At 39.1% G+C, this 12,284-nt stretch overlaps 1 protein-coding gene across 5 annotated transcripts in view; it reads right to left on the reverse strand.

Moving 5' to 3' along the window:
* The window catches only part of Haspin (haspin), a 369,818-nt gene that overhangs the window by 115,310 nt on the left and 242,224 nt on the right, over window positions 1-12,284 (reverse strand). For all 5 annotated transcript variants that reach the window (XM_068229912.1, XM_067156416.2, XM_067156420.2 and 2 more), the window contains 2 exons: window positions 11,434-11,610; window positions 5,405-5,538 (listed from right to left, as the gene is read on the reverse strand). In XM_068229912.1, the coding sequence (XP_068086013.1) occupies window positions 5,405-5,538; window positions 11,434-11,610 (311 nt within the window). The remainder of the gene's footprint in view (window positions 1-5,404; window positions 5,539-11,433; window positions 11,611-12,284) is intronic.

A 12,284-nucleotide genomic window follows, 5' to 3' on the forward strand; every position in this document is an offset into this window, starting at 1 on the left:
TATTACTCCTGCGTTGCTTTCCCTGACAATCATCTGTCCTCTGTGGAGTGTACTTTTCTCGACTGTTTTAGAGTTCATTTTTCTTTTTTTACGAAGTGTTCCAACTAGATGTGTCTGTTTATCATTTAGCTGGTGGGCCAGTGGGACACTCGTATAAAAATTGTCAGTGTATAAAGTACGTCCTTCTCCTAAGAGTGGACGCACTAATTCCATAACTGTATTAGCGGAAGCTAACTGACCACGTGGGATGTTTTCTTTTCCAGCATATACTTTCAAGTGCCAGGTGTACCCACCTTTCAGACATAACTTGTATAACTTCATCCCATACCTATGCCTTTTGTTTGGGATGTATTGGCGAAATTTGACCCTACCACGAAACGGAATCATTGACTCATCAATACATAACTCCTCCTGTGGGTTCATTGCATTTTGAAATTTAACATTTAGTGCACTGACCAGCGGTCTTATTTTTGCCAATCGGTCATTTGGTTGGGCAATCTCGTTGTTGGAAATGTGTAAGTAACTAAGAATCATTTCAAATCTATTACGACTCATAGCTTTGGATAATTTACTGTTGTAAATTGCATTTTTGGACCAATAGTTCCTTAGTTTAGGTTTTTTATCTAGACCCATCCATAACACTAAACCTAAAAATGTTAGCATGTCATCCCTTGTAACATCATACCATTTTTCTAAAACAGAACTTTTTTTCCCCTTCAATATGGCATCAACAGTACTTTGCTCAGCATACCTATTAGTTTCATTGACCAACAGATCTAAAATTTCATTATCAACAAACAGAGAATAAAATTCAAAAGGCGAATTTGTGTACAGTTTATTATTAGCTGTCTCGGATACACCTGGTGGCTCTCTAGGAGTGAAATCGAAGGTATTCAAGTTACCTTCAACATTCTGCCAAATTATGACTTCACCTTCTTTTGTTATCAATATTTCGTCATCATCACTTTTCAAAACGCAAGTCTGATTCTGTTCCTCCTCTTTTAATACTTCCACGTCGTTGAGGTTAGGTTCGTGCATCACAATATTATCACTATCACTACTGTCGAAATCAAGGTCTGACAAGTGCACTGTCGGATCTTCTGGGTCACTCACATTTCTAAAAATACTAAGTTCACTACCACTACTGTCGGAATACATTTCTATTTCGTCTCTTATCTCATCAGAATCCATATTCCTGCAATAACACACCAGCACTGGATGTAAACAATATTCTTTGGAGGCAAGACTGGCAGACAAGAAAAGGCTATGCAGTGCTGCCAACCCTTGACCAATATACGACTCAGCACTGTCCTGTGGTCCCACAGCCCCAGGGAGAAGAAGACACTATGCTATTTCAATATACGTGTGAATCTGAAAGCCTCACACTTTGAAGAACAAGGTCATGTCATGTGTGTCAATATGATGCACATGGGGCTGAGCGCCTAACTTGGTGTGTATCAGAATGATTCACACGGGGCTGAGCACGTGTTAATTAAAACATCGTGGGCTGGGAGGAAATGTGCCTTCCATACCTCTGGGGCTGAAAGTGTTAAAAGCACCCTCGTGAGTCGCACGTTTCAGAGCTGAAGCTCCAGACATTGCATTACCTCCACAACCTATCATAACACGCTGGGGCACGTGGTTAAACGCGTGTATGTATTAAACTTCAAGTTAGTAAAGGAAATAGTGCAGAGTTTTGACAGTGAAGAAGCTGCAGCAATAAAAATTGCCCAGGACATGCTGTCTGAACCAAATATTGAAGGTAGTTTGGCATTCATAAAATCAAATTTCGCCTTATTGACAGCAACAATCACATCATTGGAGAAAACGGGCGAAGAAATGGTTGATTCCATTTCCTTAATCAACCAGGTGGAAACTAGTCTTAGCAACAATCGTGGTGAAATTGCTGCGGGTATTGCATCAAAACTGAAAAAAGTGCTGGACAAAAACACCGGGTATAAAACATTATGCAAAATCTCAGGCATTCTTTCTGGTGAAAACTACTGCATGGATGGGATTGAGGAGGATTTAGGAGCAAACGACCTTCCTCACTTCAAGTATGCTCCGATCACATCACTTGATGTTGAACGCAGCTTTTCGAGATATAAAAACTTGTTGGCTGATAACCGCAGATCATTTACATTTGACAATATCAGAATGACATACGTAGTGCAGTGCAACTCAGACTAAAGTGAACATAAACCTTTTGTTAAGTGCTAGAAATCTATTTTGATTTACTTTTCAGTTTGAGCTTAAAGATGTCACTTTTTAAATATTGGTGAGTTTATTATTATAAGATCATTTTTTTCCATTTTATAGTGCATTTTTCGAATTTTTAGATCATTTATTAAAGTCATTTTTAAACATTTTAAGGGCATTTAAAAAACTTTTTTACGGCATCAACATCCGGGCCCTAGTTATTATGATTGTTTCTGTAACACTCAACAGTTTAAATTCAGCGGGTTGATAGAACACAACGACAAAAAGGTAGAAATGCGATGTGAACAAGAATTGTCATCCTCTCGGACATTCTTCTGATTTATAGAGAGGAAGGTAACAATCAAATCAATGATTATGAAGGAAGGATTTCTTGTATCAGAAATTTTATCAGCGAACTGTTGTAATCCACATAGATATTTTCTTTGGAATGTGGATGAGGTAGCTGATGTGAATGGTAGCACGGATTTTTCCGTTGCTAAACGAGTATTTTAATATTTGTAAAATTTGTGTTAGTTTGTCAAGGCTGTAATAGATTTGTAGATGTTTCAACGAGGTCCTAGTAAATTTATGGAAACTTATTTGTGCCTCTCTATGTCGAAATTGAGCATCCACAACCTCTTCCGTTCACTGTATGCCTCTAAGATAGTTGTAAGTAATATTTTTCACAGCCGCAGACGGTCTGCGACCTTGAGAGGCCGGGGTTCAGATCTTAGGAACGGGAGAGTAGCAGTGACCTTGCTGTGCCTTCAAGGGCATTAGTCGTCTCATGGGAGTGGACTATTTATATAAAATCCCGATGAGACGGCATTGTCACAGGCCGAAAAGGTCCCTTGACTATCGCCCTTCATGGAGCATGGTCCTACGTGTTCACGACCCGACAGGGTTACACATGGTCCCATGAGCTATGGAGGATGGTGGAAAAGGTCCCAGTATGTATGTACATACATTAAAATAGAAAGAATGTCATTAAATCTTGTGGGCCGATTGCAAAAACAGTATTTAGACTATGTGTAGGGCTAAAAAATGCCTAAGTATGGCTGCCACATTGCAGAGACGTTATTTATCACTTAGACACTGTCTAAGACCGATGTTCAACCTGTCATGTTTAAACACTGCCGAGAGCACTGTTTAACCTCAAATGAGAGGGGTGAAACACACTCAGAGGTTATGTACCATGAAATATGTAATTTGTATTATCATGTTGAGACAATTCCGGGAAGAAAGGTTAGTCCGACGGCCTCTCTGTGGGTCGCCCGCTGCCAAATCGCAGCAATTCGTTTGACATGCACGGGGAGATAATCATAAAATGAGGTTTCACTTTACGAGAGACTTGTTTCTTGAGACTGACAAAGTGACAGTCCGGTAACTGTCAACTTGAATACAATTCTTGGCAACCGATATATTTTATTATGTACATGGGATAATTTCCGTGTAATTATAGGTCACTTCGACTACAAACATATCAGAATTATGTGCCCCGATCGTCTGAGGGCTGTCATATACATCAACCGGGAGGGACTCACTTATATTTACTGCCAAGTAAACACACACAATAGTGAAAACTAAAAAGTAGGTTGTATGGGATTTTTATATATATAATCGTATAAGTTTTCGGCAACTATCAGATAGGAAAAGACAAGTGGTGGTGATTATCGTTTAAAGAGGACTGGGGAAGAAGAGCAGTGGCCATAATAACAGCCCTAGTATTTGCCTGGTGTAAAAATAGGGAAACTATGGAAAACAATCTTCATGGCTGCCGGTGATGCGTTTCGAACCTACGATCTCCAGAATGCAAGCTACATCTATGTGGCCCATACAACACATTCGGTTACACATTACTATTGCTTTATCTTCCCTTTGTCGAAGCTACTGTACTTATGAGTAGATTACACTCACTGTAATAACGCTATAAGCAAAGCTACACTTCCCCATACGGTGGCGTGTCGCTTTAGTGTCGATAATATTATGAGATTTAATTTCCACCGAAAGCGATACTCTTATCTGTGGGCAAGTCATGCTCAGCCATATTTGAGTAATGTGTAGGAAGACAAACAGCTGACTGGCGTTCGGCGCGCGCACCGACAAATTTAATTCATTGCGACAAGCAAAGAGTTGCATGAAAGATACTTCTGTCTCCATTTTCAAACCAAAATGAAACTTTAAGGGATGTCTAGTTAAACATCGACTGAACATTGTTTATGCAATGGAAGTTCATGAATGATTTAGACGTTGATTAGGTAGATGATGTCTAAGGCTTAAAACTAGTCATCGTTTCTGCAATCGGCCCTGTGTCTTTAAAATTAAGGGAAATGTGGTTAAGATATCACATCGAATAAAATGTTCCTTTTATATGTTAATGTTGTGTCACTTTAAGCTTCCTGAAGCCAAGCATACTCCTCTCTAATTTCAGACAGTGATGATTCTCAAACCACGGGACAAATAGAGCAAATCAGCGAAGAACTTTAAGATTACGAGAAATCGTGAACTTTATGAAGGAGGAATTTCCCTGCAGGTCCCACTGTACAGGTGTATGTGTTGGCTGGGCTATGTGAAGACAAGTGTATGTCATATTATTCTCAGTTAACTATTTATTGCATATCTAACTTTTTGGACTTCTTGTAGTCAGCCTTCTTAAATCCTCATAGGGATGAAACATGTATAGTACTCAACAAATAAGGTTCCTACAAGGAAACCATCATTTAATTTCATTGATTGCAAATGTTAAAAACATTTAAGCTCTTTAAGCCTTTAAGCTTTTTCAACCATGAAATTACCAGCGTTTTTCCCCAGTGTAGCAGTGGTTGAAACAGTAATTTCACGATTGAAAAAGCCTAAGGACTTAAAGAGCTTAAATGTACAGTATTGTTAATAAACATTTAAACGTATTCTGTTTATGAGTACTGAACACTATTGGAAAGGTGGACTGCGACTACTTCATTCAACACAAGGGTTCATTGTCAATACAGGCTAAATAATGAGTTTATTTCATGTGAATGGTTGGTGGGCTAGATCTGGATATTAACACATTTCTCATCTCAGATACATTCCAGAGGCTGAATAGACTGCATTGACACATTCAAAACAATGTTAATTTCATGAGAGCTAGGAATCAATCGCAGGTCAACCAGGTGGGTAACACTAAACCACGACAACAATTAGATTTCTGACTGAAAGAGTGGTTTACCTTTCTCTTTGTCGAACTCGAACCACAGAGAAAGAAGCCTAGAAGGATACTTCCCCTGGACACACCAACAGCGGATCAACTCCGAGAAACCTGTAGTGTAGAAGTCAGTCCTATGGCGCAGTTCACTCAGCTCCCTGCAACAAAACATGTCAGTAAAACCCGTTAAGACATTTCTGCAGGGGACAAGGAAAGAGAACGTGTTTTTCTAGTGGTTAAAAAATGCACTAACATAATAGAGTTTGAGGGATGTTTCACCATTCAATACAATATAATGTATTTGAAATTTATTAAGTGAAGACCGGTTTTGACTCCCTTGGAGTCACCATCAGTTCTTGTAGATAATTAAATCAATGGGAATCTGATAACAATCATCATGGGGATTGCCTACATACATCTCCATAGGTTGACAAAAGATCATGACAAAATTATACACACAAAGGCAACTGCCTAATACTTCATCAATAGGTTGTCCTAAAACATACTGACAAATTATGTACACAATGACATGAAACACTTGCCACTTTAAGAAAGATCTTGGATCTGGGTTAAAAGTATACTGTTGTGTGTTTGTAGAACACCGAACAGACTTGTCAGTCTTGTTACAATCAACTTGAAAACTGTGAACCAGTTGAAATAAAACCTAATGACAAATTATATACACATTGACCAGAACGCTTGGCATTTTAAGAAAGTTCTTGGTTCTGGTTTAAAAATACTGCCGTGTGTTTGTGGAACACGAACAGACCTGTTAGTCTTGCTTCAATCTACTCAAAATTATATGAACTAGTTGAAATTTATATGCAATGACATCAAATATTCAAATATTTTACATTGTGTTGAATGGTGGAACGTCTATCAAACTCTATTATATTAGTTATACGTCAACGAAAACCATAACCCATGAAATGCACTAACACACTGAAGGTTTTGGGGCGACACAAGGATGGGAAAGTGTGAAGTGGCCGTGGCTTTAATTAAAGCAGCCTGGCATGAAAATTGCAAACCACCGGGCGAGTTGGCCGTGCGCGTAGAGGCGCGCGGCTGTGAGCTTGCATCCAGGAGATAGTAGGTTCGAATCCACTATCGGCAGCCCTGAAAATGGTTTTCCGTGGTTTCCCATTTTCACACCAGGCAAATGCTGGGGCTGTACCTTAATTAAGGCCACGGCCGCTTCCTTCCAACTCCTAAGCCTTTCCTATACCATCGTCGCCATAAGACCTATCTGTGTCGGTGCGACGTAAAGCCCCTAGCAAAAAAAAAAAAAAAAAAAAACCCATGGAAAATCATGTTCAAGGCTGCCAACAATGGGATTTAAACTCACCTCTCCTGATTGCAAGCTCAGAGCTACGCGACTCGAACTGCATGGCCAAGTCGCTCAAGAAAATGAATGACGAATACCCAACAGGAATATGGAAACACTTAACACATTGCTATCCGGCCCATCTGACTTGTAACTGGCACCGGTGGCCGGAAGGTTTTGGCAAAGACAGGAGTTGTTGCAGGGTATCATACAACATATTGTAATTCATAAGCCTGGAATGAGAATGCACTGAAACTTATCATATCATTCCACTAAACTCTTTAGTAGTTCTTCAAGGTGTGGTACCTCTCGAAACATGCTCCTCTGTGCAGTGGCACCTCACAGAACTCGCAGATGAAGCGTGTTTCGCTCCTCAGCTTCTTTGCAGCACAAACTCTGCAGGGTCTCTGGGGAATTTTCTTCACACCTGTACTCACAATTTTGTCTCTGATATGTTTCTTCATATCTCCTGAAAGTCTATCTGGGGGGTCTTGCCTCAGTGCTCTTTTAGATGGAGGTCCAGTTGGTCGTTCCTGAGTGTCAGGGTCAGTTTGTGGGGTAGCATTGTCACTCAACAATTCCTTAGCAACAGCATGCAGGTACACTTTGTACGGCATTTTTAGCTGTGGATTTACCTTCCTAAACACTCTAAATGAATTAAATAAAGCACAGTTCAGAAGGTACATGACGGATCTCTTTGTCCACTTCACTGTCTTCCTAAGCATTGGACATTAAGAGAGGTACTGATCTGCACGATCTACTCCCTTCATGAACTGGTTATAATCAACAACAGATTCCAGCATCTTTAGCAGTCTGCACTATAGCTAATGAATGTATTGTTGATATCATTCGCACATCTCGCTTGTCCTTCCATACCTGAACAAATACATCCTGCTTTCTCTGAAATTTCGTCTCTCCCTTTTTCAGTTTCACAGATTTTAGACAATGAGGAAGGTCCCTATTCAACCTAATTGTCCCACAAACTCTAGTACCATGCTTTAGGACAACCTCAGCAATATGTACACTATTGTAATAATTGTCTATATACACATGAAGCCACAAATTGAGACTAGTTCCCATCACAGACAATATAGTGTCCTCCAATTCTTCCCTTGCCCAGAATATATTTCCATGTTGCAAATATACCCACTGACTGATTCACACAACATTCGGACAAGAAGGCCATATTTTACCAGTTTTGCTGGATTATATGTTCGAAAGGAAAGTCGCCCTCTCCAAGGAATCATACCTTCATCAAGTGACAGTTGCTGTTTAGGTTTATAAACTGTCTGAAATTTCTGTAGCAAATAATTTAGAACATACTTGATTTTGTATATTGCTACTGGAATTTTCTGGTTGCTCTTCATTGTTACTAAAATGCCATGCTTGCCATATTTGTCTAAATCTATTCCTACTCATCGTCTTAGAAAATATTGGTGTCTCATTCAGGGGATCTGTGGTCCAGTAATCATTGATTGAGTCTTTACATACTTGTCCCATTAAAAGTAACAGTCCCAAGAACTTTTTGAGTTCATTCACGGTTATGTCTGTCCACTTTAAAGTTTTTGGTGAGATTTTATATTTCAGTTCATTCTGGTAATGATACCTGTTTGATTCCTCTACCATATACTCCAACAGATCATCACCAATGAACAACTTGACAACGCTCGGCAAAATTTTAACGCCAGGCATGCCCAAAAAAGGCTCTAAAACTGGTATAATATCCTGATCAGACCACTCACTGTGAGAAATAGGGAGAATACTATCAAAATTACTTACATCTAGATTATCTTCGCTATCTGAAGCAACAGGCTGTTGTTCTGACTGCTCGCATGGTGCAATAAATGTGTCATTCACAGCATCACTTCTACATAGATACACGACACTAGCACTAGAATTATCATAAGACAACTGGATGCCGTTATGCATCACTAGACCAAGCGCCAAAAGTTGGTTGCGAGATAATCGCGTTTAAATTTGGTTCTATGTGTAAATTCGAGTGAACATAATTTTGCTAAATATGGTATTACTGGTGTTGTAGGATAATAGATTGTACCTTCTCACCAAATTTCAACATTTTAATACTCGCACTACATAGATTTTCTTGAAGAAATGGCGCTTAGTCTACTGATGCAATTTAAGGTTTTTCTCAAGTGTGAATAATGTATCACGATGCTACACCAATAACCTCTTACTGTTGAGTATCTACTGAGTAAAACTTCGAAAAATATAACGTGGCGGCAGCCATGATTAAAAACTGAATCTCCTACTGTCTGAAAAGGCCCGCTAAGTGCTTGATCCACCACGAGCCGCGCCACACCTCCGGTACATTCTTCAAGTTTTAGATGGAGAAATTCTAGAAGGGAAGCTATTCTCTAAAGTTGTTGCTATAACGACTTACTGATTTGAGGAATTTCAACTTATCTGAGTCAAATACAAATGATAAGACATGAGCCATTGTAGTCTATACAATTTTTGAATGGATTTTCCTTCATGATAGGCCTATCATATTCTGAGAGTACAGTACTGACGTGATATTTTTAAGCCTATGGGTAAGTTTTGTTCTGCTTGAGACAGAAAATGTGATTAAAGATATTTTCTCCCATAAATACACACAAATCACTGGACAGGTAATAAGATTGTTGCTCTCAGTTCATTCAATCTCGAAATCAGGATCTCCATTAAATCCATCTACGTCATCCACGATGTCAGAATCTGCTTGAAGATTCTGGTAAAATTGTTTGGCATCAGCAGGTATTAGGTGCATAAGCGAACCAAAGTCTCTTAGTTTGGCTTCAGAGGTAGGTTTTCCTTTTGGCCACAACGCTATTAATGCCTGGTGAAAGGGAAATCTACTTTCCCGTGGTCATCCCTGTCTTGACTTATTTAGATTTACTTCCTGAGATTCACCATCAAATTCTAGAGAATGATTCTCATACGCAACCTTCTTAGCAAGCTGCATTAGTAGTATTGTCCTTCTCCTTACTTTTGGAAGTACTTGATACATCGCTGAACTTCGTCACTTGATAAACCACTCAGTGTATCACTACGTAAAAATGTCAGCACTATCGAAAACGCGGGCTCCCTCGCTGTCATCCGCATGCAATGTGAGGAATGTGGCGCTTGGTCTAATGATGCAAAATAGAACGTCACATAGTCTACTGATGCAATTTACATTTTTACTGATTCATGCTTTGTCGCTTAGGTTTTCTGTTTACTAACAACTAACGGCCTCTTGTAATGTAGTGGGGAATTTTTTATAAATAGTTCAAGCCTTCCCCTACAAGATGGCACTAAAATCTCAATTTTCGTCAAATGGCGCTTAGACTACTGATGCATAATGGCATCCAATTCATCTTCACTCTCCTCACAATCACTGGGAACATTGACAAATTATCAGCGTATAATTCACGTATAATATCACCAGGAGTCAATCCACTGTTTACCGGTGCTGCCATTTTTGTTTACTAGCATTGATGGATATACGGCAGATATTCGAAGGCGAAAACAAATGCCACTGAAGCTCTAAGATGGGGAAACCAGTACTAAAAGAAGCATACATTTTCTACCGTTTAGGCACATCAACGATAATCTGCAAGCAGTTCCCCAATAACCGTTAGATGGCATGAGAAGACAAAGCTGCACCAACACGTATTCATACGTCAGCAGACAGCATTGTGTTAATATTCTCCTCCCAACCCCACATGTGCACACTGAATGCATGAAAACCTTTCCACTGGGGCAGGTCACTTCCTTGCTAAAACAACTCTGCAATGTTGAACTGTTAGTTGAACCCTAACCTATGTGGAAGCCTTATGTTTTGGAACAGTAGATTATTAAACCAATGAACTCAGCTGACAAAGTACGCCCACTTGTGTGCATATGGCCAACAGCTCGGACAACGAGCATTGCCAATTCTCACACATTTTCCTTTACTACTCCCAGTTTATAACAGACGGCTCTTGCGATTAGGTTTTCGTATACTAGAAGGTTGGGGCGACGGTATTTCAAAGTTTCCCCTTGTTTAACCTTCATAGCACGTGCACAGGGTGACTCAGAAAAACTGCACATTCCTTTCCTGCCAGTAGCCACTATGGCAACTAGCAATGGGCGAGTTTCTCAACACGAGACGTTACTGAAATTAATATTATTTTAAATAGAGATTTGGAGGGGAATGTAAGTGAAGATCTTCAGAAATTAGAAAACATTAAAATATATGAGGAAATGTTGAGTGTGAATAGTGTGAACGAGTCAGAAGATGTCATTATCACTCGTGACTCAGAGTCGCACCAGGCCTCCACAACAAAAACAGGATATCAGAGTATGGATAAGATAATAATCCTGCCCTTCACCCATTCAAAGCAAACAGTGGTGCTTCTAGGTTTTTATTCCAGAAATATGTGACCACAGCTCCACCAGAACTCTCCGTCTTTTTAGACTATACAAACTCTTCATTCATGTAATTGCTACAGAGACAACTTGTAGATGAGGATAGGAAAAAGAGAACACATGACTGAATTGGTTTGACACAATGGAGGACATAACAAAAGCGTATTTCGCTTTGTGTATTGTGGTGTCCAAAGTTCGGAAACTTGTACTGGAGTAAGGATAGGTGCAATGAAACTCCTATTTTTTTCAGAAACAATGAGCAGAGAAATATTTCTCCCCATTTTTTGTTTCCTCCACTTCACTGATGACATTTCAGGTGATACCAGCGATAATCACTCACATGGCTATGACAATCTCCGACAAAATCTCTCCGTATGTCTTCTGCGGTTCACCATTGACTTCCAGCTCTCCTTCTATTGGGATGATCTTCAGAACAGAAGGGACACTGTTGGGGCGCTCCAATGAGAATACCTCTCCGTATACTCCTTCACCAATCTTCTTGCACTTCTCCAAACACCTGTACACAAATGAGAATCATCTAAACTGATTACAAAGTTGCAGAAATTTTCTCACATTGTCTGAGAAACTTCAAAACCATAATAAACTATGGCTGAAGGAACTACTTCTCTCAAACAGCATAAATATAACTTTATTTCCAAACTTCAAAGATACACAAAACATACAACCTGCCTCCCTTAATCCAGATTCTGAAAAGGATATAGCAGAGCTCCACATTATGTGATAATATTCTAAAAATATACAGTAGAAGTCCATTATAATGGGAATTCATAATAGCAAAATATTTAATATAATAGAGTTTGAGGGATGTCCACCATTCAACACATTGTAAAATATATTAAATTTGTTAAGAGAAGACCGGTTTCAACTCCAAGGGAGTGACCATTGTTGAAAAGCAGTGAACAGAAATCAGTGAAGCCACAGAAATGCTTAATATGTTGTTTTACCATTTTATTTTTGTGGACAGATCAAGAAATTAATTACATATTGTTTGGAACTGTAAATTTCATGTAGTTGTGTTGTATTGTTTAAATTAATTTCAAGAAATCTATGAAGAATATGGACTATGGACTTGGAAAGAGAAAATTTTTTAAAATGTAATTTATTGAAAGTAATTTTTTAAATTATTGTATGAAGAAGAAAAATTACTGAACTAAATGGTATTATCATTGT

This window comes from Anabrus simplex, chromosome 12 (genome assembly GCF_040414725.1).
Source record: "Anabrus simplex isolate iqAnaSimp1 chromosome 12, ASM4041472v1, whole genome shotgun sequence".
In the NCBI taxonomy this organism is placed as follows: domain Eukaryota; kingdom Metazoa; phylum Arthropoda; class Insecta; order Orthoptera; family Tettigoniidae; genus Anabrus; species Anabrus simplex.